At 39.5% G+C, this 27,215-nt stretch overlaps 1 protein-coding gene and 1 long non-coding RNA gene across 10 annotated transcripts; one reads left to right on the forward strand and one right to left on the reverse strand.

The window, feature by feature from the left end:
- Window positions 1-25,736, forward strand: dennd6b (DENN/MADD domain containing 6B). Of its 9 annotated transcripts, none has more exons than XM_051688128.1 (24): window positions 76-220; window positions 1,232-1,320; window positions 3,307-6,141; window positions 9,157-9,257; window positions 9,359-9,506; window positions 15,390-15,428; window positions 15,558-15,600; window positions 15,678-15,790; window positions 16,068-16,148; window positions 16,336-16,441; window positions 18,446-18,525; window positions 18,689-18,751; window positions 18,848-18,903; window positions 19,029-19,151; window positions 19,624-19,719; window positions 22,517-22,611; window positions 22,751-22,816; window positions 22,899-22,963; window positions 23,273-23,362; window positions 23,460-23,513; window positions 23,680-23,789; window positions 23,887-23,989; window positions 24,883-24,957; window positions 25,111-25,736. In XM_051688128.1, exons 8-24 carry the CDS (start codon window positions 15,785-15,787, stop codon window positions 25,231-25,233), a joined length of 1,392 nt encoding a protein of 463 aa, XP_051544088.1. In that variant the 5' UTR covers window positions 76-220; window positions 1,232-1,320; window positions 3,307-6,141; window positions 9,157-9,257; window positions 9,359-9,506; window positions 15,390-15,428; window positions 15,558-15,600; window positions 15,678-15,784; the 3' UTR covers window positions 25,234-25,736. The 9 variants fall into 9 exon arrangements, 7 of the variants coding, with proteins under 7 accessions (XP_051544083.1, XP_051544084.1, XP_051544088.1 ...); XM_051688130.1 differs by having other exon boundaries at window positions 9,381-9,506; XM_051688125.1 differs by lacking the exon at window positions 3,307-6,141.
- On the reverse strand, window positions 23,180-23,579 carry LOC127435021 (uncharacterized). The gene is made up of 2 exons (XR_007896116.1): window positions 23,435-23,579; window positions 23,180-23,326 (listed from the first exon to the last, which is right to left on the reverse strand). It is a non-coding gene; the product is annotated as an uncharacterized LOC127435021 (long non-coding RNA).
- Window positions 25,737-27,215: the final 1,479 nt, after the last annotated feature.

Raw genomic sequence — 27,215 nt, forward strand, 5'->3', positions numbered from 1 at the left:
AAAGGATGACCCAAGAACGTGATCGCTTACAAAAGCAAGCGGAGATCAAATGGATGTTTAGGACACAATGGACCTGTTTGACAGCTCCGATTCTCAGAAAGGGGCGTCAAAGGCTGCTGCGATAAATGTTGAGATAACGGAACCGTGGTCGCGCTTCTCCGCATGGCTCGAGTGTGTGTGCGTCGTTACCTTCGACCTCGAGCTCGGACAAGCCATTGAGGTACACAAATAATGTGCATGCACCTCTTAAATTTGTTTCTTTGTGTAGTTTATTGCGAGCATAACCTCAAAATCGATTACTGTTGTAAGTTTCAAATACCACACTTACTGTTACAGAGTTAAAAGTCCCAATTGTCTTGATTTTAAATTATTGATTGTAACATGCTTATGGGAAGAATATAGTTTCAAAATTATTCACAAATGCATAAACACTTCCAACAATTAGATAAATATCATACATGCATCTCGCTATCCACACACAAATGCCTTTCAACTTGTGTCTGTGAAATTCCATATTAAATGAATGTGCATCTATTTGTACAGATAGAGACATATTTGTGAATACAAATGTTTCCTTTTGTATAAATGTAACACAAATGAAGATGTTCCAAATTAAACACAAAATGGCCTTGTGAAGCACTGAATGTGCATTTGTGGATCAAGTGACACACGTGCATTCGTTGACATGTTTTTATGTCTGTTTTGTTTTATTTATTTTAATTTTGAGACTTTTGTTTAGCTGTTTTCACCATGGCCGACCCACACACAAACAACTTCCAATGAAAAAGTCCTAAATTCATCCATAAGTGTGGGCACATCTACCCACCAGTTAGGGAAAACTTCACAAGTGTGTGTTATTAGCCTTATACAAATGTATTTTTACTAGTGTCTGTGTAATTTATTATTAAATGAATGTGCAGCTATTTATACTAATAGAGACATATTTGTGAATATAAATGTTCCTTTTCCTACAAATAAATCACAGTTTGTGTATGCAACCAAATGAAGATGTTCCAAATGAAACACAAAATGGCCTGTTTAAGTATTGAATGTGCATTTGTGGATCAAGTTACAGGCATGCATTCATTGACGTTTTTTTTTATGTTTTCGGTTTCATTCATTTAAATTTCGAGACTTCCTTTCAGCTGGTTACACGATCCACACGTAACTTTGTGTAATAAAAGCAGCTACCACTATACAGCGGTCTCATTTTACAGATGATTTATTACAGGTGGTTTATTCACAAGGTCACTCGGCATGTGCAGTTTACAAGCGCCGCTTCAAACAAACTGCATCTGAGATCAGCAGAAAGAATCAAAGGTTTGTCTACATTTTTCTCATATACAACCAAGGATAATGTCCTGTCACATTGTAAAAGGTAAAACAGCCCATTTTAGAGTGTAAGACCTGGTGACAATACGTTTGTGTCACATGTCAGTAGCTTTCTAGCTAATAGGATTCCAACACCTGGCCTTTGTTCCATGCCAGAGTCAGAGTCTGCTACTTCAATCTTAACTTAGTTTCTAGGCTGAAATTCCTGTCTACATAATGGGAAATATCTGTTTGTGTAAACAAAGCATGAATACAGTTCTTAATATTGTAGTATCTAATAGGGTTGGACGGAAAGGCGATATATATCGTGGTGACGGAATAAAGTGTCAGTCGGTAGAAATGTTTCTATATCGTCTGTATTGTGGTATGCAAATGTCTGTGCATGCAATGCTCCACTTGGCTGAAAGTGAGACTGATAGTGAGAGAGACAAAAATGAACACGGAAACAGATGAACAAACAGAATGCAGGATGACTCTGAAACAAGTCAAACACTGGAGGAGGTATATATTTTTGCATTAAAATGTGCGATCTCACGTTTTTGGATGAGAGCCCTGTTTATGACGCGTGTGTACACAGTGCTCGCCTCAGCTGCTGTTAATTAATTACCATTGACACCTTCAAGCCTTCCTACCAACAGTTGCCCCGCAAGCACGGAGAAGCGATCGCAATTACATCAGTACTTAATAAATGGCACCTTTGTCGGGAGTCACTTGATGCCATGCGAGGTTTGGACGTGTGAACGGCGAGCTCTGCGCACTGAGCTAGTTTTAATAAACCGGTGAGATTCGATACACCCTGATCCATAACTGTTCTAGGAAGACAGTATGTCAAAGAATTCAAAATCCTTGGGCTCTGGAGACAATAAAAGACACTTACATGCTCAAGCTGACGCCTCTCCGAAGGCCTTGAGCCAGGGAGTCAATTTGGCCGGAGAAGTGAAGGAAATTTGGCGAGAATTGTTGAACGTGTCGGCAATGCTGACGAAGGTCATTGCTGACTTGGAGGATCTTGCTGCAATACGTCGATCGAGCACGACAGTGGAGACTAAATTCACTGAGGTGGTTACAAGAGTGGGGGATGTCGTGAAACGGATCGATTATCTGGAGTCATCGGAGAGGGAATTAGCTGCTAATCCGCTAGCGACCAAGGTGGATTTGGAGCTTGTCTGGGAGAATTTGGAGAATCGTAACCGGCGGAATAACGTTCGAATTGTTGGAATTCCTGAGGACGAAGAAGGTCGGAATATGGTAAAATTCCTGGACGGGCTCTTTCTGAGTCTGTTCGACATAACAGGCCATAAGCTGGAAATCGAGCAAGCTCACAAGGTTCCAGCTCGGCGATCCGCTGAGGGAGACAGGCCCCGATCAATTCTGGCCAAATTTCTGAGATCATCCGATAAAGATCTTGTTATGTGAGGTGAGGAGTAAAGGAAGGCTTTCTTGGAAGAACCACAGTATTTTCTTGTTCCCAGACTTTGCGATTTCAATGAGTGAAATGTGATCGATTCAAGGAATGCAAGAAACTCTTACAAATTGGGAATAGATACTAAGGATGGCCGTAAAGTATTTACATGTCCCCAGCAAGCAATTTCCTTCATAAAGTCAGTGGAATGAGTAAGTTATTTTGTGGTTCTCACGTTGCAGCCAAGTGAACCGAATCACTGATCATCCACTTGATCATCCGAGGAAGCTGAGCGCCTTTTTTGTGCTGGTTCCGCCTAGCGTCTGGAGTTTGTTTTATGTAGCAGCACTCCTTCGGGACAGTGTTGTGGATGAATCTGCACGTTCTTTGTGCTTATGCCTCCAATTGGTTGGAGTTTGTTTTGTGGAGTATTTCTTGCAGGACATTGGAGTGATTGGGTCATTTGTTGCACTCATGTAGCAGTTGAATGGGCCGGCTCACTGAACATTTGTTTGACTGTCCAAGGAACTGAACAGCCTTTCTTTTTTTTTTCTTTTTTTTTTTTTGTGTAGGTGCTGGTTCTGCTAGAGGCTGGAGTTTGTTTTGTGGAGGAACACACCTTCGGGACAGTTATGTGGATGAATCTACACATTCTTTGTTTTTATTCCACCTATTGGCTGGAGTTTGTTTTATAGATTATCTTCTGTTGTGTAATTCTGTCTAACAAAATTTGTATAGAAACACCAGACTTGAGGAGGGCGTACATGGACTGTTTGAGTTTAGAGGGATGGACGCTGGTTGGCGCTGTCGTGCGCGGGGTTAATGCGCACGTTTTTCTTTTTTCTGTTTGTTTTGTTCGGGGGGAAGTTTGGGGTTTGATTGTTGCACTAATGTGGAATGTGGTCTTTATAATTTTATTTTTTCTAATATGTCAAAATGTGAAATGTTAGTATGAGTGGATTGTCTCTCTCCACGTGGAATGTGTTGGGGTACCCCATAAAAAGAAGGAAGGTTATTTCTCCTTTTAAACGTAAGAAATATGATATAGTGTTGTTTCAAGAAATGCATCTTTCCCTGCAGGAAGCTGAAAAATTTGGGAAGATATGGGGTGGACATGTTTTCTTTAGTGCTGGCTCAAGTAAGAGCAGGGGAATCATTACACAGATAAGTAACAATCTACATTTCAAATGTCTAATACAGATTAAAGATAAATTAGCAAAGTTTGATTTTGGCTAATATTTACGCACCTAACGCTGATGATCAGGGGGTTTTTTTTATAGATCTTGAAGGGATGTTGCAAGCCGCTGGCACCCCTCATGATATAATATTGGGAGGACACTTTAATCTATTGATGGACTCAGTCCTTGATCATAGTGAAGCAAAAGTGTGTAAGCCCCCTTTAGCAACATTGACGCTTCACAGGATGTGTAAAAATCTTAGTCTTACAGATATTTGGAGACTTTTGAACCTATCTGGTAGGGACTATACATTTTTTTTCATTAGTCCATAAGATTTATTCTAGAATAGATTTTTTTTTTAATTATATCCAAATCCCTCATTTCATCTGTTGTTGATTGCTCAATTGGAAACATCTTAGTCTCAGATCACACCCTGGTGAGTTTAGAGGTGTTGCCACATACGGAGAAAATGAAATCATGTAGTTGGCGCTTTAATGTATCCCTTTTGCAAAATCCTAAATTCCAACAATGTTAAAGGCTGAAATCAATGTTTATATGGAGACCAACTGGTCCTCAGTATCCTCTGTGGGTGTGGCTTGGGAGGCACTTAAGGCCATTCTTAGGGTTTGGATCATACAGTATGCCTCATTCATCAAAAAATCCAAAACACGAGAACTCGTGGAGTTGAAAGGGAATATTAAAAGTGCCGAGACAGAGCTGAAGTGCCGAATGTCATCTGATGGCCTCAGAGAATTGACCCGATTGAAATACAGATATAATACTACTTTGTTACGGAAAGTGGAGTTTTGGCTAATCAGGGCAAGACAGTCATATTTTGAGTCTGGGGACAAAGCAGGGAAGCGTTTGGCTAGATATATAAAGCAGAGAGAGTCTTTTTCCACCATTCCCTCAGTGAAATCTGCTGGTGGTGAAATTTACCTCTGCTAATGATATTAATAATGCTTTTAAAGAATTCTATCTTGATCTCTGTAGTTCCACGTCTTCTTCTACTGATGAAGATATTAAAAACTTTGTGGAACCATTAGAACTCCCTAAACTGACGACTGAGCAAAACAGTTCTCTGAGATAACCTTGGAGGAGCATGGCGAGGTAATTAAGGCCTTGCCTACAGGCAAGACTCCGGGGCCAGATGGTTGCCTCTGAATTTTTTAGATCTTATGCTACAGAACTGTCTCCACTTTTGTTAGAAATTTATACGGAATCCTTAAAGAATGGAAAGCTTCCACCAACCATGACACAAGCCCGGATCATTCTGATTTTTAAAAAGGACAAAGATCCAAGCAAGTGTAAGAGTTACTGTCCAATTTTCCTGATCCAGCTAGATGTAAAAATATTGTCAAAAAATTTGGCTAACCGATTAAGTAAAGTTATGACACCTCTTATACCTCTAGATCAGGTGGGGTTTATTTGGGGCTGCAGCTTTTCTTATAACATTAGGCGTTTCATCACTATCATGTGGTCAGTGGTGAATGATCAGACTCTGGTCGCTGCCATCTCACTTGAGGCCGAAAAGGCATTTGATATGGTAGAATGGGATTATCTTTTTAAGATTTTGGAAATGTATGGGTTCGGGAATACTTTTATTGTATGGATTAAGTTACTTTATAGACACCCAGTAGCGGCTGTACAAACAAATGGATTAATTTCAGATTATTTTACTCTGGATAGGGACACCCGGCAGGGTTGCTCTCTTTCCCCCTTATTGTTCTGTCTTGCCCTGGAACCATTAGCAGCTGCAATAAGAAAGGAAGATGATTTATCAGGGGTGGTGGGGGGAGGTATGGCACATAAGCTTTTGCTAGATCTATGCCTTGCCTCCACAGAATTATGAATTCCTTTTCTAAATTCTCAGGATACAGAGTCAGTTGGTCTAAATCCGAAGCTTTGGCTCTGACAGCATACTGCCCAGTAACATCTTTTCAGCCGGGTGCCTTCCAGTGGGCCAAACAGGGCATTAAGTATTTGGGCATTTTATTCCCAGCAAATTTTTGTTATTTTAGTTAGTTAATTTTGACCCCTTAATAAAAAGGTTTTCGAGCGATTTGGTCAGATGGGCTTCATTACATTTATCTATGATTGGGAAGGTTAATGTTATTAAAATTAATTGTATTCCAAAATTCAACTACCTGCTACAATCTCTCCCTGTAGATGTCCCCCTCTCTTATTTCAAGCAATTTGATAGCATAGTGAAGTCCTTCATTTGGAATGGTAAGCATCCCAGATTACATTTCAATAACTTGCATAGGCTGATTGACAAAGGTGGGTTAGGCCTACCCAAGATTTTGTTTTATTATTATGCATTCGGTCTCAGACATTTGGCTCATTGGTCGATTCCACCTGAGAGAGTCCCTCCCTGGTTTTGTATTGAACAGGAAGTTCTTGCCCTTTTTTTGCCATTGCAAAGCCTTTCTATTAAACTAACCGGAGAAGTTAAGGGTGCTTTCACACTGGCAGTTTAGTTCGAAACGCAGCACGGTTCGCATGAAAAATTGGTAATGTGAAAGCTGTCATGCGGACCGGGGAGCGCACCGCGGTACCGAACCCGAGACTACCTGTAGGAGGTGGTCTGAGTTCGGTTGCAATGGAACTGTAGCGCGATTCGCGTGAATGTGAAAGCAACTCTGACTCGGGTGCGCACTCGTTCAGGAAGTAAAGTAACCTGCGCATGCGTTTTAGCCGATGACGACATCTATCTATCTGTCTATACACCTTATAAATACTATATATAAATACTATTATAGGTTATAAATATAGGGTATAATAGGAGTTGACAGTGGCGATAACTTCACCTTGGACACGAGCGTGAGTAAGCGTGCAGTGTAAACAAAGATGCAAATTAATTCCTTGCAATCAGCTGTCTCCTCAACACCGTTTGCGAGCAGCAGCAAGCTGCCTTCCCCTGGACATCTGATGAGTTACACCATGAAGCGCACATATGCGCAGTTGTCGTTCACTCTGCTGTGCATAATGGCACTAAAATAACAAAAACAACAAAGTATGATGAGTCGCGTTGTGTTCTCCATGCGTGTTTGTGATGACGTAAGATAAACGCAAATGGACCGGGGTTCAATAGAATCAAGTGAGTGTGAAACCAGACCAAAGCTGCGGGGGCACTGGGAACAATCGCACTCAGAATCGGACCGCAGCAAACGAGCCCAGTGTGAAAGCACCCGTAGTTACACCCCGTTATCTCCCATTTGCACTCGGTATGGACAAAAGTGTCTAGATTGTTTAATTCGGACATTTATTTAAATGTTGCCTCGAGCATATGGCAAAACCCAAAATTATGTATTAATAAGTCCCCTTTCTGCTGGTCAGAGTGGATTGTTAAGGAGGTTAATATGTTTGGTGACCTATACGAGAGTGGAGTGTTGAGATCCTTTGAAAATATGGTTCAGCATTTCAGGATTCCCAGATCTCAGTTCTTTAGGTATTTACAGCTGCACCACCTGCTCTGTACTGTTTATGGGAGTAGTATACATCCCCCTAAAGTGGCAGATACTCTGGGAGTGGTGATTACTGCTTTTGGAAAAGGTCATGAGGCATCAGTGTATTGCTCCCTGTTAATTCAGAGTCTGGGGACAGAGCTTCAACTTCTCTTAAGAGATTATGGGAGAAAGATTTAAACTTGGCATTGGAGGAGGGAGTGTGGGCTAGGATCCTAAAAAAACATCAAGTCTACATCTAGAGATGCAAGGGTGCATCTGATGCAATTTAAGATTTTACATTGAGTCTATTAGACCCCCTCTAGATTGTATAGGCTTGGTCTTAAAGACACACCTGCCTGCTGGTGATGCCAATCAGAGGACGGGGACACAACCCATGTTTTTTGGGGATGTGTTAAGATCCAAGAATTTTGGTTGAGGGTTCAGAGCTTTATGTGTGATGTATTGGACACTCAGTTTTCATTTTGCCCCAGACTCTGTATCTTAGGCGATGGGGTGGTCATTAATATTGGCGATAGTCATTTAAAAAGTTGGGTCCTAGCCGGAGTTATGATCGGCAGATGAATCATCCTCAGGGGGTGGTAGTTTCGGGAGTGGTGTGGGGAGTTGATACGAGGAGGTGATTTTTAGAAGGCTGGGAAAATGGGATTTGTTTGATAGGAAGTGGGGTGGATATTTGGCTTTTTTGGAGGGTTCTCGGGAAGGGGCAGTTGAGAGGGATTTCTAGTTTAGATGTGTATTTGCGTTCTTGTTGTTTTTTGAAAGTATACTTTATATTAATGTTTTTTTTTTTTAAATCTTTTTTATTTTTATGTTCTAAATGTTGGTGACCACTGCAGTGCGTGTTTGTGTCGGGGGGGGGGGGGGGTGGTTTAATGTATATAATTGATTCCGTATTTTATGTTGTGTTTGTTTGTCTTATGAATGGAATCAATAAAAATTGTTAATAACAAAATATCACCTTTGTCAACAGTGCATTTATATCAAGTAGACTATATAGTTACCAAAATGGTTTCCAGTATCTAATGGAAGACAAAATCCAAAACAAAACCGTGATTGAGGGCTTTGCTTCAGAATCAAAGCAAATGCTTATATTCAAATAGAAAAGCCTAGTTTGCTTGTATTGAAAAGCGATGCAGAGTTGATAAAGCAGATCAAATATAATTTTTAATATTTATTTATAAAAAGTTTCATTGTAATAGACATGACAGGTCTTCCATTAGGTTACATTGGGCATCATTTTAAATAAAAAAGGATTTTGAATCACTTCCATCAAAATGTGTAGGCTATATTCCATATCATACATTCTTGACCAAAAATATAAATACTATTACCATATACTTTATTGCTTATATCGCCCACCCCATCACATGGTTATTTAATTTTGTATTTAATTTATTTTTTTGTCTCAGTCAGAAGCTGTTACTTCTTGGGCTCATAACACAATAAGAGAATCCAAACCGTACTGCATTACTTTTTTATTGAGAGAAATAAAAAGCATTAATTCAGAAGAACAGCAGCACAGCTAAAAGTGCCTTTACAAAACAAGAATCATGATAACAGACATACCATAAATACCTTTATATTAATGTACAAGATCTGCTGTTGTAAAAAAAAATATTATTAACTATTTTTCCAGTAAGGCTATAAAAATGAATTTCAAAAGCATTCTTTAACACTTTTGTGTTGGTATGGCAGACTGGCTCAGTGTTATTCATTAGAAATACAAATGTTATATTAACCTTGTAAACAATGTTTATTACATTTATTCACTCAGGAGGTGTGTGGCTGTGAGTTACAGGAGGACCAAGGATCAGAGAAATTGTGGTCTCTGCATCACAAAAAGATGGACACAGCTGCAGGGCTTTTGTGCAACTGGTAAGACATAAGGCTTCATGGCAACGTCTTATTTCTTTCTATTATATTTTATACAGGAATTATCTCATTTTTTTATGTATTTATTATTTTAATCTGTCCAGATTGCTCTTGCCCTGACTACAGGTACCGGTCCCAGACAACTGAAACTACACCATACAGCAGCAACATTTTTATGTACATTTACATATCGTGGAAACCAATTCTTAGAACAGCAGATCTTGTACAAACCTTAATATAAAGGTATTAACGGTATGTCTGTTATCATGACTCTTGCTTTGTAAAGGCACTTATAGCTGTGCTGCTGTTCTTCTGCATTAATGCTTTTTATTTCTCTCAATATAAAATTCAAACAATGCAGTAAGGTTTGGATACTCTTATTGTGATATATGAGCCCAAGAAGTAACCGCTTCTGACTGTGAGACAGGATGAAACAGTGCCAGGTGTTTGGGAATGGGGTGGGCGATATGACCAAAATTCTATATCATGGTAACGGTATATATATCACAATATAATATTTTTTTCCTGGAAAAAAAAAAAGGTTAAATAATCATGTGATGGGGTGGGCGATATAAGCAAAAAGGATATGGTAATAGTATTTCTATTTTTGGGCAATAATGATATGTATGATATGGAATGTAGCCTACACATTTTGATGGAAGTGATTCAAAAACTTATGAAAAAAATGTTTTTTTATTTAAAATGATGCCCAATGTAACCTAATGGAAGACCTGTCGTGTCTATTACAATGAAAAACTTTATCAATAAATAAATATTAAAAATAATATTTGATCTGCTTTATCAACTATGCATCGCTTTTCAATACAAGCAAAAATAGGCTTTTCTATTTGAATATAAGCATTTGCTTTGATTCTGAAGCAAAACCCTCAATCACTGTTTTGTTTTGGATTTTGTCTTCCATTAGATACTGGAAACCATTTTGGTAACTAGATAGTCTACTTGATATAAATGCACTGTTGACAAAGGTGTTATTAATTTCTTATGTAATTACGATCGCTTCTCCGTGCTTGCGGGAGAACAGTCGGTAGGAAAGCTTGAAGGTGTCAGTGGTAATTAAAAAAGTAGTAAAAAGGGCTCTCATCCATTAACGTGAGACCGCACCTTTTAATGCAAAAATATATTCCTCCTGCGTTTGACTTGTTTCAGAGTCATCCTGCATTCTGTTTGTTCGTCTCTCTCTATATCAATCTCACCTTCAGCCAAGTGGAGCATTGCATGCACAGACATTTGCATACCACAATATAGACGATATAGAAACTTTTCTACCGATTGACACTTTATTTACATTTACATTTAGTAATTTAGCAGACGCTTACAAAGCGACTTACAAATGCGACACATAGCAAGCAATTTGTCATACAAAGTTTAACAACATCTGCAGTATAGGATTGCCAAGTTCTCACAGTGGCAGGAGTAGTAAAGATGCTAGCACAGAAGAAAGAGACAGACAAGGAATTTTTTTGTTTTGTTTTTTACATTAAGTGCATGTTGAGTGCAGTGGTAAGTACAATTAATGTGGTTTGGTTAAGTGCTCACGGAATGTGTTTTCAGCTGGATCTTGAATGTTGAGAAGGTAATAGCAGATTGTGTGGAGGTTGGAAGTTCATTCCACCACAGAGGAGCAGAGAAAGTGAATGATCATGAAATGGACTTTGAGCCTCTTTGTGATGGGACCACCAGGCGTCGCTCGTTCATAGACCGCAGAGACTAAGTTGGAGCATAGACCTGAAGAAATTAATTGAAGAGGGTGCGTTTCCATTGGCTGTCCTGAAAGCCAGAGTCACATCCTTGAATTTGATGCTGGCAGCTACAGGTAGCCAGTGGAGTGAAATCAAGAGTAAGGTGACATGAGCCCTTTTTGGCTGATTGAAGACCAGACACGCTGCTGCATTCTGGACCATCTGCAGTGGCTTAATTTTGTTAGCTGGAAGGCCAGCCAAAAGAGCATTGCAGTAGTCCAGTCTTGAAATTACCAGAGCTTGGACCAGGAGCTGTGTAGCATATACAGACTGATCAGGTCTGATTTTCCTGATGTTGTAAAGCTCGATTCTGCAATACTGGGCGGTTGATGAGATGTGTGCGGTGAAATTAAGCTGGTCATCTACCACCACTCCCAGGTTCTGGGCTGTTCTGGTTGGTGTTACTGTAGTTGAACCAAGATGAAATGTGAGGTTGTGGTCAACATATGGGTTGGCTGGGATCACGAGGAGTTTTGTCTTGGCAAGGTTGAGCTGAAGGTGTCGTTCCTTCATCAGAGATATGAGCTGAGACAGTAGGATCATCAAGCTGGAACGACAGGTAGAGCTGCGTATCATCTGCGTAGCAGTGGTAGGACCAGCCATGTGCCTCATAGACTGGTCCCAGTGATGTTGTGTACATCGAGAAGGAGGGGGCCAAGCACTGATCCTTGAGAAACCCCAGTGGTCAGTTGGTGTGTCTTGGACACCTCTCCACTCCAGGAGACCTTAAAAGATCTGCCAGTGAGATATGACTCAAACCATCCAAGCGCAGTTCCTGTGATTCCAAGGTCAGAGAGGGTGGTCGGGAGGATCTTGTGGTTCACTGTGTCAAAGGCAGCAGATAACTCAAGGAGGATGAGGACAGATGATATGGAGTTAGCTCTCACCAGTCGCAGGGTTTCAGCTACCGACAAGAGGGCAGTCTCTGTTGAGTGTCCTTTTTTGAAGCCAGACTGATGTCTGTCAGTTGTAGGTTGTTCTGTAAGGGAAAAGCAGCCAACTGGTTGAATACGACCCTCTCAAGAGTTTTAGGCAGGAAGGGTAGGAGAGACACCGGTCTGTAGTTGTCAGCTACTGTGGGGTTATGTGTTGGTTTTTTAAGCAGTGGGGTTACTCAAGCCTGCTTGAATGTAATGGGAAAGTTTCCAGTTGTGAGAGATGTGTTAATGTGTGTGAGTGTGGGTAAGATCGATGGAGAGGCAGCTTGCATAAGATGGGAGGGGATAGGGTCAAGTGGACAGGTGGTAGGATGGTTAGAAAGAAGCACTTTGGAGACCTCAGTCTCGGAGAAAGGAGAAAACGAGGAAAACAGAGGTTGGGATGTTGGAGAGTAGCTGTGTGTGTTAGGTATAGAGAACTGGCTGCTCATGCTCACTAACTTGCCAGTAAAAAAAACATGGCAAAGTCATCAGCAGTCAGAGTAGTAGTAGAATGTGGTGGAGGATAGAGAAGAGATGAGAAAGTTGAAAATAGTTTATGGGAATCTGAAGTGTTACTGATCTTGTTCTGGTAATAATCAATTTTAGCAGCAGAAGCTCTAGTGGAAAAAAAGGAGAGAAGTGATTGATAATATCACAGGACAGCAGGGTCTTTTAACAGCAGTGCCACTTTCTCTCCGCAGCCCTCAGTTCAGTTCAGTGTTCACGAAGTGTCTCAGACAGCCAGGGGCTGGAGGGTGTGGCACGTGCTGGCCTGGAGGTAAGAGGACAGACACTATCAAGGCAAGAAGTTAATGTCGAGTAAAGAGAATTTGTAGCTTCATTTAAATCAAGTGAAGAGAAATGGTTAGTGGAGGGAAGGGATGCAGAGACTATGGAAGAGAAGCAAGTGAGTGAGAGAGAGCAAAAGTTGTGGTGGAAGGAGACCATAGGTGGAGTAAGAGGTAAAGAAGAAGGGAGAGTAACAGAAAACTGGATGAAGAAATGGTCAGAGATATGAGGGGTAACAAGGGGATTATTGGACATACAATTACATGTAAGGATGAGATCTAGCTGTTTCCCTGCTCTGAGTTGCAGGGGTGTGTGCAGTCTTGTAAGATCAAATGAGGTCAGAAGAGCTAGAAAGTCAGCCACTTGAGGTTTTCCCAGATGGATGTTAAAGTCCCCAAGGACCACAGGGAATGAGGACCGCAATACATCTAGCTCTTCAACAAAGTTGCCTAGTTGACCTAGGGGGCGATAGATGACCAAAAAGTGGATTTTAGCAGGATTAGTGGCAGTAATGGCATGATATTCAAAAGTTGTGTTATTGCAGAGAGAAGAGAGCATAGTGAATTTCAGTTGAGTTTGAAATGAGCAAACCAGTTCCCCCACCTCGCCCAGTCAGACGAGGTGTGTGGGTGAAAGTGAAGTCAGTTGAGAGAGCTGGGGAGTTGCAGTGTTGTCTCTGCAGATCCATGTTTCAGTTGGAGCCAAAACATGGAGTTTTGTCTGACTGGCAAAGGCCGGAATGAAGTCAGCTTTGTTGACAGCTGGCTGGCAGTTCCACAGTCCACCAGAGATGGAGAGGGGCTGTGGAGAGGCAGTGCTAAGTGACCTAAGGTTCTCTGGAGTGCGTAGTCTACAGCATGTGCATGCAGATTTTCGCCTACATGAGACAACAGGAATGTACTGAAAATGCATATTACAAGTAGAATGAAGAATAACTATGAGAAAAAGAGAGAAGGGGGCAAAACTTAACGTAGTGGCTGGCTCCTTGTCGGTAGACTCGCAGGTCTTTACCCGAGATAGGTCTTCACATGAAGAGGTCTGCACACAAGGGCTGCCGTTACAGTTCTCTCACTACTTAAGTACTAATTGCTGTACAGCTGAGTCCATCCCACAAATTAGCAACTCAAAGTCAAAAAGTGTCAAAAGCCTGAAACTGAAACAGGATTGCCCTAAAAAGCTCACTAATAGACAAAGATTTACCTTAATTGTAAGTGAAGTGCAGCACAATCTCCTGGCTAACAGCAACTACTAGTCAGTCCAGTGTCACAGCAAAAAACACAGCAAATAAACAAACTTAATTATTCCATAGCCACAGTATATATCGCCATTCCACCAAGCCCTATTGGATACTACAATATTAAGAACTGTACTCATGCTTTGACTACACAAACAGATATTTCCCATTGTGTAGACAGGAAGTTCAGCCTAGAAACTAAGTTAAGAGTCTGCTACTTCAATCTAACTCTGACCTGGAACAAAGGCCAGGTGTTGGAATCCTATTAGCTAGAAAGCTACTGACATGTGACACAAATGAATTGTCACCAGGACTTACACTCTAAAATGGACTGTTTTACCTTTTACAATGTGACAGGACATTATCCTTTGTTGTACATGAGAAAAATTGAGACAAAACTTTGATTTTTCTGCTAAACTCAGATGCTGTTTGTTTGAAGTGGCGCTTGTAAATTGCACATGCCGAGTGACCTTGTGAATAAACCACGCCTGATGGTACATTTGTAAAATGAGTGGTAGTTGCTTTAATTACATAAAGTTACGTGTGGATCGTGCAAGGCAAAACCAGTGTAAAGGAAGTCTCAAAATTCAAATGAATGAAACAGAAAACACACAAAAAGACGTCAATGAATGTACGCATCACTTGATCCACAAATGCACATTCAATACTTAACAAGGCCATTTTGTGTTTCATTTGGAACATCTTCATTTGGTTGCATACACAAACTGTGATTTATTTGTACAAAAGGGAACATTTATATTCACAAATTTGTCTCTGTTTCTACAAATAGCTGCACATTAATTTAATAATAAATTACACAGACACAAGTAAAAATACATTTGTATAAGGCTAATAACACACATTATTTTAAATATATTTTTTTATCCCCTTTTCTCCCAATTTGGAATGCCCAATTCCCACTACTTAGTAGGTCCTCGTGGTGGCGCGGTTACTCACCTCAATCCGGGTGGCGGAGGACAAGTCTCAGTTGCCTCTGCTTCTGAGACAGTCAATCCGCACATCTTATCACATGGCTCGTTGTGCATGACACCGTGGAGACTCACAGCAAAGGAGGCTCATGCTACTCTCCGCAATCCACAAATGCACATTCAGTGCTTCACAAGGCCATATTGTGTTTAATTTGGAACATCTTCATTTGGTTAGACATGCAAATTGTGTTACATTTATAAAAAAGGGAACATTTGTATTCACAAATATGTCTCTATTTGTACAAATAGGTGCACATTCATTTATTCTGAATTACACAGACTCAAGTTGAAAGGCATTTGTGTGTGGATTGTAAGATGCATGTATGACATTTATCGAATTGATGGAAGTGTTTATGCATTTGTGAATAATTTTGATACTATATTCTTCCCATACGTTGTATCACCGCTACATTCATCTGTAACATTCTTTCTGTTGTCATCAGCTCGTTTACCCCCATGATGTCAAACTCACAGAGAAGGAGGTAAGGTCAATTTAGAGTTTTGTTTATTTTCCGGATACAATATCATAAATGTACCTGTATACAGCAAAATGCGTAAACAAAACCATTTTCAAACAAGTCATTTCCTTCCAAATGTCTTTTGTTCTCTAGAAAACAAGCATCTGTTATTTATCCTTTCCTGACTCATACTCAGGTAATTTGCTTGCATTAGTGCTGCCATGATAAACAGCTGAAACATAAGCATGACAGCTCAATCACGTCTTTTCGCAGGATGCCTCGGGGACACTCACTTCAGCTTCAGACTGCGGCAGTCGGTGGGCCGGAGTGGCTCTTGGTTTGAACAAGAGGACAAGTACAACAGGGACGCCCCTGTGACTATGCAGGTAAGAAAATGTATTTGCATGTGAATTGTTTGCAACATTTCTTAAGCTGCTGTTTTGCTCCATTCTCCTGGCATACGTGTGGATGGGCTGTTTGTAAGGCCTAGGGTATTTCGTTTGGGGAAACCATAGCACACCAACACACACAAACAAATGGGTTGAATATCAACAAGCAAGTGCAGCACTGATAGATTTGTGTCCTGCCTGTGAACTAATTTAAATTAATCTCTAAAAGAGACTCTAATGATCCCACGTTTAAAACGTTGTACTTCTCTTTTAGAAGGAGCATGCACATTTCCATGGGTATGTGTATTTCAGACAAGTTAAAGATGCATCTGTCAAAAGAGGTTACTTTCAGAAGGTAAGTAACTGATCTGAAACTGACGTTAAACCAACACATGTTATAAATCTACTTAAATGTCTATTTAATTACCTTGCAGTCAAAACTGAATACAAGCATAAATGACTGTTATGGCAGTCTGTTTTGAATAAAAACCTCTGAAAGAGTATCACGAATGTAAATAATTTCAGTCTCTCTCTATTCCCAGTCTCTGGTGGTGGTGTCCAGACTTCCATTTGTGCACCTGTTCCACTCACTGCTAAAGGTCATCGCTCCTGAATACTTTGAAAAACTTGAACCTTGTCTGGAGACAGGTAAGGCCAACTTGACTTTATAAGGTTGGTTTCTTCAAACCGGGGCTGGTACTAAAATGCGATCTTTAGGTTGGACAGGAGGTTGTCTCTACATTGGACAGGGAGGGAGGTGTCAGACGTTGCTAGGGGGTACAAGGAAAATGTAGACCCACATACTGTAGATCTGGCCATGCTTCAAACTCGGATTAGCCGCTTTTTCACTATCGGGCCAGTACGAGCCAGGGCTATCAACTGGCCAGACAGGGCCAAAAGCCTCGGACCTCGAGCTGCGAGACCAAAATTGATCTGCTTTCCCTCCATCGGGCCAATAGCCCCGCAGAGTTGCCCTAAAACTCTGCTCCGGTGCCAACAACACACACCCTGCCCATTTCACAAGCAAGAGGAAAGCTCAAGCTGAGGTATCATGTTATCTAGTTATCTAGAATATCGAGTTTATATCATTTGTAAACATTAGCTAGCTTGCAAGATAAGCAAGTGTTGACAACTCACCAACTGTAACTGCCATGGTGTCCCGAGTGGTCTCTTCATTAACAGCAGGATGATGTCCCAGCACACCGTCCATGATCTCAAACCATTGAAAGTTCTTTGGCCACTGCTTTGTCCATTGTGCGTTTTAACGGATTTCTACTGTACCCACAATGTTTTAAGTTTCCTGAACCTTTACCGCTGTGCGCTGGATACACAACCTGGCAAGTTCGGCGAAACTCGCCTTTGACATTGACTCTGCCTCAATCCTCAGTTGGCCTTGTTTGACCCAAGTGGCCAAATGTCCACTGTCACTTCCAAGGCTTCATCGTACCTCCTCGGTGCTTTCTCGGGGCCAATGGCCTTTGACCCGCCGTTTACCCTTGGGCCAAACAAGGCCAACTGGGATTGAGGCGGGGTCAATGTCAAAGCGGAGTTTCGCCGAACTTGCCAGGTTGTGTATCCAGCGCACAATGGTACAGGTTTGGGAAAAATTAAAACATTGTGGGCACAGAACAAATCCGTTAAAATGCACAGTGGACAAAGTGGTGCCCAAAGGAAGAACTTTCCATGGTTCAAGATCATTGATGGTGTGCTGGGACATCGTCCCACCATTAGTGGAGAGACGACTCGGGACACCATGGCAGTTACAGTCAGTGTGTTGTCAACGTTAACTTATCTTGCTAGTTATTGTTTACATACGATATAAACTCGATATTCTAGATAACTAGATAACATGATACCTCAGCTTGAGCTTCTCTCTTGCTTGTGAAATGGGCGAGGTGTGTGACATTGACACCAGGGTGGAGTGTTAAGGGCAGGTTTAGAGCAACACTGCGGGGTTATTGGCCCGATGGTGGGAACGCCGATAGATTTTGGTCTCACGGCTCGAGGTCTGAGGCTATTTGCCCCGGCTGTCCAGTTGATCACCCTGGCTCGCACAGGCACGATAGTAGAAAAGCGTCTATTCAGTCCCAAAAAAGGCTTAGATATAGACGCACATAAAAACTATCCAAAAATACAAGCATTGACATGTTCACATGTTCTCTGTGAAATCCCATCTGAATATCTGTGATGGTACAGTATATCCATCTAAAGGGGGCAGTGGTAGCTCAGCGGTTAAGGCTCTGGGTTACTGATCAGAAGGTCGGGGGTTCAAGCCCCAGCACTGCCAAGATGCCACTGTTGGGCCCTTGAGCAAGGCCCTTGACCCTATCTGCTCCAGGGGCGCCGTATCATGGCTGACCCTGCACTCTGACCCCAGCCTAGCTGGGATATGTGAAAAAGAAGAATTTCACTGTATATGTGCAAAATGTATAATGTGTGATGAATAAAGAAAATTATTATTATTATATTAATTATTATTAATTATATAATTATTAATTATTAATTATTATTAATTTTTTTTTATACTTTAATGTTTTTGTGAAACATATTTAAATTAGGTTGATGGTGTCAGTGTTTATCATTGTTTTTAGTTTTTATGGCTTCTGAAACAATCAAATCAAATCCTCAATCTTACTGGTTTATCTGTTGCAGTCTGTAATGAGATTGACCAATGGCCGGCACCGATACCAGGGCAGACTCTTAATTTACCTGTGATGGGGGTGGTGATGCAGGTGAGAACATCACAGAACACAGAACAACACCTTAGAGCTCTGTTTGAAGGAACAATACTCTTATACTTCTCTATAAAAATTGTCTGGATGGCTTGGGTAATAATTGAATAGTTAATTGTCATAATTCTGCATCCATTTGACTTATCCAGTGCTCTATTTGCAGGTCAGAATTCCCTCAAAAGATGAAGCACCAGGAGGAAGCCCTGTAAAACAAACACAGACTGAGGTGCTTCCCACATTTAGCCGGGAGTGTGATGCGTGCATGCTCTTTTATTTAAACATGGTTCATCGATTAAAAAAAAAAATTTTTTTTTTTTTACAGCATGTGCTCCCCGCCCCCACGATTCTTCCATCAGTTCATGAGCTGGATCTTTTTCAGTGAGTATTATATTGCTTGTGCATGTATGTGGTCTTTAAATAGTAAACCACCTGCTGATTTTACAGCATTCACTTAAAGCACACCATAACTACAGATTGCCCTAATTGACCTTTCATGTGATCAGATGTTTCCAGTCAATCCTGATTCACATGCAGATGCTCTGGGAGCTGATGTTGCTAGGAGAACCAGTGGTTGTTATGGCACCCTCTCCAACCGTCTCCTCGGAGACTGTGCTGGCTCTGGTCAGGTTTGGACAGTGTTCTCGTTGCTTACTTCCCAGCAGATCATACGCATCAATTATTATGAGAAACTGGAAAAAATGAGCAGTGGCAATCAGTGTCTGGGTTTTCCATTGTTCTGTTTACTTCAAGTTCTTGCTGATGTTTATTCATAATCAGTTACAGGGCTGCAACCATCATAGACCTTGAAGAGGGCATGCTCCTCATAAAATGATGAGGGTTTTCAAAGTTGATTCATTAATTATTAAATTTGGTCTCTCCTAATTCTGAATATGTGGTTACATTCTTCATTGGTTTGAACAAAAACTTAAAGCTACGCCATTTCAGAACTGTTCTGAATTGTCATATCTAGCAAATACTTCTTACTGATATTAGCTTTATACTGCAGGTAATGTTGATTACCTAGTTGTCAGATAAAAATCAGATTTCATCTTTTTGAAGTGTTACTTTGTGTTCTTTGAATATGTTCCTCTGTTGTAGCTCCATCACCCCACTGCGCTACTGTGGGGATTACCGGCCCTACTTCACCATTCATGACAGTGAATTCAAAGAGTACACCACCAGAACTCAGGCTCCGTAAGAACAAACAGTCACTCCTTCATATCACTCTTTACACCTTTAAGCTCGGATAGGCCCGCTGAGAAGAAAATAATTGTCAAATTATTAATAACTTCAGTCTTGACCAACAAAAAATAGGTATCGGTTCAAAGCTTAGCTGTACTCTACAATGCATGTAGATATTATGACCAAAACTTAACAAGTGCTTTGAAATTCGCAGACAAATCAGAATTCTGTTTTGATAATTTATAAATAATTTTGCACTGTACGTTGGATTGTAATCTGTAAAAAAAACATTAAAATGATCAAATAGCCATATGTCATGTCGTTGGAAAGCTCTCAAAGAGTAGAATACAACTATTCTATTTGTCACAGACAAATATATAGCGAGTAATAGCTAAGTACATGTCTTTGACATACATGTCACATGTAAACAGCTGTTGAATAAGCTCCGTTTTCGCTTATAACTTCACAAAAAATAAACAGAACATAAAATATCACATACCATTACTTGGAGGAGTGGATTCCTGTTAAATGAGCCCTCACACAACGTGATCAGATGCATAGATAATTCGATAATCCACACAAAGCACAATGTGCACACCGCACATAATGTGCTATCTGGCTAAAAACACGTTTGCTTTCCTGGATCAGATGTCATCTGAAATTATGTAGCAACTTGGAATGCTAAAACAATCGTATTAGGATTCAGATTGCAGCAACCAGAGGTGGAAGTCATCCAAATATGGGCAAAGTGGATCTTTCATTGTAATTACATATAGCCACCAGGAGATGGCCCCAAGCACATGACACAAGCTGAGTTCAGAATGGCATACTTACCATACTACTCTTACTATTTCTGCCATGTCTGTCTATGGCAGAAATAGTAAGAGTAGTATGGTAGTACGCCATTCCGAATTCAGCCACAGATTCAATGATGGCTCAAATGACACAGAATGAAACTGAATGAGAACTCGTTACTCATGCCTGCATGCTTTGGAGAGAGAGAGAGAGAGAGAATACCTTTAATCATTGTTTTATTTGCATGTGTAATTAGTTCTTATGTACAATTATTAGGGATGGGCGATAAACCGATAATGATATTTATCGGAGGAGAAAAAAATTATATTTCGATTATAAAATTGAGTAATTTTCGATATTTAGCCTATGTACTTCAACTAGACGATCAAATCAGGTATGTGTCGCTAAAAACGTAAGCAGTTCGGCAAAGTTGTACACACAACTAGCTAACTGATTCACTGAGCATGTTTATTTGCACGTTCTTACACCGATTATGCTTAATAAGCAGACAGCGCATGTGGTCATGTAAACGCAATAAACGGCGTTCCTTTATCAGTGTAAGGTCATAAACGGCATAAGAATAAACCGGTCGACACGGGTAGACTTTTGGCCATTACGCAGATTTCGTGTGGCATGTAAACACCTTTATTGGTGTTCTCACCGGCTTATCCATTGTGCGCATGTGTTGAGCGCATATCTCTTCACGGTTTAACGTCAAAAACAGAGAATAACACGATTATTTCAAATCTCATGTAAACACTGTTTTCTTGCTTTCAGTTTTTTAAATGAGCTGATTTTTGGGAGTAATCAGCGTATTGGTGTGCATGTAAACATGCTCACTGTCATGAAATCAGTCAGTTAGGATGTATTAGCAGGCAGCCCTGCTATCATGGAAACCGGCAATGAGGCTCTGTAGCCACTAGCTAGCAGCTAGCTATCCGGCTAATATGATATCTTTGTGTACCGAACAAGACAGCACTGCCAATGCAATACAGCTATTGACTGAACACAACAACAACAACTCCAACATCAACACCATTGCTGTTTATTTATGTACCATTTAGTTTCATAGCTGTCACAGGAAAGAAAGTGTTCCTTCTTGTGATGTTTATTTACAGTTGGCAATCCAGTTTATGGTGCATTACCTCCACCTACAGAGCTGGACTGTGGAGTGTCACAAGAAAGTGTTTCAGTGGAGTCAAATGTCAGCTGAAGATAATGAAATTGACGAAATTTCATCAAAAAGAGGTTACACACCTTATGTAGGATGAAATCTTAAACTGAGTATACTTTAAAGGTAGCTTACCCTCTGGAGTATACTTGTAAACAAACAAGTTATGTTTAATTCTTGAGGTCTAACAAACATGTGGAATGCAGTTCCGCCCCCATTAATGGTATAAAATATATATCGTGATAAATATTGACATCGAACAATATGAAAAAAAAAATATTATTTGTTTGGACCATATCACCCATCCCTAATAATCAATATGTTTTATTTGTTTGGTGAGGCTTTTGGACACTTGGAGACATTTTTGGACACTAGGATAAATTATTTTTGTAATGCTATAACTTGATTGCTTTGTCATATCAACACAACATTTTACTCAGGTACAGGTGACAAGATTAAGAACAAAACCAAAGTAGTTTTTCGGATCTACTTTATTAACACCCTGATTATAATGTAAAATATTAAAAATATGAATAAAAGTTAATTTTTGGTTCAAGTTTTTGGGGAGTTTTCATTAGTTTCTTAGGCTAAGAGTCTCAAATGATCTATACCATTAAAACATTTGAAAAGTTTTCTTTAAAACAATGCCAAACAATTGACCCTAGAGTGTAGAGTTATAAGCATTTAATTTTGGGCATGCCACTGAAACAGGAAATCTTTAAAAACACCTTCAGAGCTTAAAGGGTTAAGAATTTAAAAATATGTTTTGTAAAATGCATTGATCAGGTGTGTTACATCATGTTTGGGCAGGATATGACTCTTTCATCTGTGTTATGCTTTCAGGCCCAATGTCATACTGGGTGTCACAAACCCTTTTTTTATAAAGACCTTTCAGTGCTGGCCACACATCATACGGCTTGGAGACCTGAAGATGTCTGGTAAATAATACTGCATTTTTTTAACCCCATGATTCATCACACAGTCCTGCTCTTTTCATAATTTTTTTTTACATTAGGAGTATATGTAATTTTGGTTTACAGTTCATTGAGGTTTGAGGTTAGTTTCTCTGCTCTGCAGGTGATTTGCCAAAGCAGGTGAAGACCAAGAAACTGGCCAAGTTGAAAACACTGGATGCAAAACCAGGTACAAAACAAGAGATTTCATTAGTTTTTGAATTTGTTTTCCCCTACCTAGAAGTATAATATTTTCCCGTCCTTTCTTAAAGGTATATACACAGCATACAAGACATTCTTACACAAAGATAAAGCGCTCATCAAACGACTCTTAAAGGTAGGCTATAGATGCTAATTAATGAAAAATTGATTAAAAGTGCATTCTGCCACACTGTGGGCTAACCTAAGTTTCCGCCGAAAGCAAAAATGCTGCACGACTTGACACAATCATAGCATATTTGATGTGTTAATATACAGTCACGTGGAGTGGGATTTTAGACCAAAGAGATTTCAATGTTATCCAGAGCTACGACACAGAAATAAAAACACAGAATTACATGAAAGGGATTGCTTTATTTAATTGTTATTTTATCACATTGCACCTAAAACATGGGTCATTCATGTTTGTTTTTTCTTTTTCCTTCAGGGTATCCAGAAAAAAAGGCCATCAGAGGTTCAGAGCAGCATCATGAGGCAGCATCTACTGGAGCAGACAAAGAGTTTCATTCTCCCACTGGTGAAGTTAAAAATACGACTTAAGAACTTAGACAACCTTTCTGTATCATTTCATTCATAGAACGATCCTCACCCTCAGCTTTACACCCATTCTTTAGGAGCAGTATTTGTCCACTCTGATGCCCCCACAGAGAACTGTGACTCCATGGAAGGTTGGTTTAAGATTATGTAATCAGATAATAATTGATATAATTGAAGGAGAAAAACATGATATCAATAGGAGGCATTGGACTCTTAACCTCTCTCTATAACAAAAATTGGACCAAAGTTAATTCTCTGAGTTCAGTTGGCATTGAAACAGTAGGATGTGTTTCTCAGACCCCTCCTCAGATCCGGTCCTTCAGTCAGGAGGAGTTTTTGAAGACCCTGGAGCAAGTAGGGCCGCAGCTTACCTCTGTGCTGAAAGGAGACTGGATGGGCCTGTACAGGTAACCCCCCAGGAATTAATTGTTCTGGAACTATAAATTGAACCTTCCTGTTAATTGTCCATATGATATAACATGCGTCTGTTTTTTGTTTTTTTAGACGTTTTTTTCGTTCTCCAAACTTCGATGGCTGGTATCGTCTCAGACACAGAGAGATGACTCAGAAAGTAGAATGTCTTCATTTAGAGGCCATCTGTGCAGCTGTGAGTATAGTATTAATCCCTACTCATAGCAATCATCTGAATTTAGTATTATAAGGAATCAAATTCATTGTACTTTAAAAACATACTGTAACTTTCAGAACTCAAAAAAATCCTCCCTAGTGAAAAGAAGACTATCTATTGTAACTAAGCTGCAAAAATGTATTATTCTGTACACAACTTTCTGATGCCAGATAAATGCATTAGTTTGTGAGTGGAGCACAATGCAATATCTCAATTGCGAAGAGCACATGTGAAGAGGCCATTTACACGAGTTAAAGGGTTAGTACACTCCAAAATGAAAAATTCTCTCATTTTCTCACCCTCATGCCATCCCAGATGTGTATGATTTTCTTTCTTTTGCTGAACACAAAGATTTTTAGAAGAATATCTCAGCTCTGTTGGTCCTTACAATGCAAGTCAATGGTGACCAGAACTTTGAAGCTCCAAAAAACACAGAAAGGAAACACAAAAGTAATCCATACGGCTCCAGTGGTTTAATCCATGTCTTCAGAAGAGATATGATAGGTGTGGGTGAGAAGCAGATCAATATATAATTCCTTTTTTACTAATTATCTCCACTTTCACTTTTAAAATGTGAAAGAATGTGAAAGTGGAGATTTATAGTAAAAATCTTACGTGAGATCTAACAGTGAAAAAACTACGTGTACCATAGCCTTTTAGCTGCACTGCAGCCAAAAAAATAAAAAATTTCCCTGAAAATGGTCAAAAAACATTTTCGCCATTAATACAATTAATAGTGGACCTCAGGGAAATAAGAAGTAAATAAAAAGATTAAGATATGTCCCCTTATAAAACTTGATTGCCATTTTAACGTACGGTTATATCTAGTGTGTGTTCAGCTAAAAGAATGTTTAATGTTTTCTAACAAACAGGATCTGCTGACTTGGACCAAAGACAAATCAGAGGTAGAAATTGTTGACCTCATCCTGAAGCTGAGAGAGAAAGTGGTGAGTGAATCTTAGTTAATAACAAGCTTACGACCCTCTTTAGACATTAATTTGTTAACAGAGCCGGAATATTACAGAACAAAGAAGGCGCTGGTTATTTTGCCTCAAGACATTTGCGTTAAGCTTCTCTCTTTCTCTACACATCCTACCCAGATGAGAGCTCGAAAGCACCAGCTTCCAGTGAAAGAAGAGCTACTGGAGAGATTGGAGCAGTCCATTCAGACCATCATCAGCTCCTTGCCAGAGGATCTACAGACAGTATTACATAGACATTGACAATCATACTCGTTAATACTGACCAGCAGACCCACTGACTTATAAACATACTGTTTGTGCCACAACACTAATGTTCCAGAATCACTAATATCAGCACCCATACCAGCCATATATCAGCCTCTGACATCAATCAACATGTAATCCACCGGTAAGCCCATATACTACCTAAACAGCCTTTTATATGGGACGTACAGGAGAGAAACTCTAACCTGTGAGCACTATCTGACAAGGAATCATTTTAAGTGTCCACTAGGCTTTACTAGACATCAGCAGTCTAAACAGCCATTTTAACAGTATTTTAAGGCCTGCAGTCAGTTAGCACAGCATGAACACCTTCAGACATAGTTTATTTTATAAATCAGATGGATAAACAAAAGGGTTAAATAAGATGAACTAATGGACTTTTAATGACCAAATGCACCATTTACTTAATGAAGTTCATAAATAGGTCTGCCATGTTCACTTAGGAAGCTTTTAGGATTATTTAATTATTATTTATTCAATATCAAAGCTTTTATTGTGGTAATTGTGTTATAGATATTATTAATGGGTCATCTAATCAGAAGTACACTAAAACATTATGGAGCTTATTATTAGACTTCACAGCAACACTTTTGGCTACCTTTTTTTTTTTACCTGACCTTTTAACCTTTCTATGGCATTTTGTCGTGGCAGAAAATAACGTCTACAGTGCCTTTAGTTAATTTCACAAAAGCTTGTTTCAGTACTTTTATGACACTAAAGATTTGATCTCATTCAGGGCTGAGTAAATAGACAGATTAAGACTGATTTTTAATTGATTTAATCATTATTATAGTAATAGTAGTCCATGTGATTTAGACTTGAGCTCCACTGCAATCAAAACAGATGTAAAGTTAGTTTAATGCAGTCATAACACACTACCTACATGGATAAGACACTTGAATATTTATACATTGTATTTTTCTGTCATAAATGTTCCTGGACCTTATTTGTAAAGAAAGTTGATTTTTCTCCTTAGTTGTGCCACAACAGTCTGAACTTTGCACTTTATTATTTTGTCTACAGTTGTGAACCTCACTCTGCACCTTTTTATTATTATTTTGACTGTTTCAGTTAGTATGTGTATATTCATGTTCTAGTGATCAGCCAAACTACAGCTAAGAACATTTTGCCTGTTGTTAAATATGTGTGTTCCTATACAGGCAACAGCATATTTTGACAGCGTGTTCGATTAGTTTTCATTAATTAAAATGGTTTTAAGCTTAACTTGCAATTGTAATGGATTAAAATGATTTTGAACTCAAATGATTGCCACTGTTCCAGTTTTACAAAATATTTGTCTGTTTTTAAAGTTGGTACAACTCTATAGTCTGTGTTGAACAGACCAACAGTAAGACTAAAGTTTGATTAAGCTTTATAATAGCTTTTCTATTGCTTAAGTGTGTAATGTGTTCTAACAATAGGATGCAAGTTGATGTAAGGCCAAGCTATGTTTTTAAGAACAATCAACTGAATGGATATGGTAGATCAACACAGGACATTAAAATTAATTTTATATTCAGGACATAAGAATTATTGTATACATAAGAATTAAGGTAATGACTCTGCACTCTGACCCCAGCTTAGCTGGGATATGTGAAAAAAAAAAGAATTTCACTGTATATGTGCAAATGTATGTGTGATAAATAAAATTATAAAAAAAAATAATATGGGATTTGCCACTTAAAGGGATAGTTCATCCAAAAATGAACATTCTCATATTTACTGCATCCCAGATGTGTATGGCTTTCATTCTTCTGCTGAACGCAAAGATTTTTAAAAGAATATCTCAGCTCTGTAGGTTAATACAATGCAAGTGAATGGTGACCAGAACTTTCAAACTCCGAAAATCACAAAGGCAGCATAAAAGTAATCCATACGACTCCAGTGGTTAAATCCATGTCTTCTGAAACTATATGATAGGTGTGGGTGAAAAACAGATCACTATTTAAGTTCTTTTT

Source organism: Myxocyprinus asiaticus, chromosome 45, assembly GCF_019703515.2.
Source record: "Myxocyprinus asiaticus isolate MX2 ecotype Aquarium Trade chromosome 45, UBuf_Myxa_2, whole genome shotgun sequence".
Classification (NCBI taxonomy): domain Eukaryota; kingdom Metazoa; phylum Chordata; class Actinopteri; order Cypriniformes; family Catostomidae; genus Myxocyprinus; species Myxocyprinus asiaticus.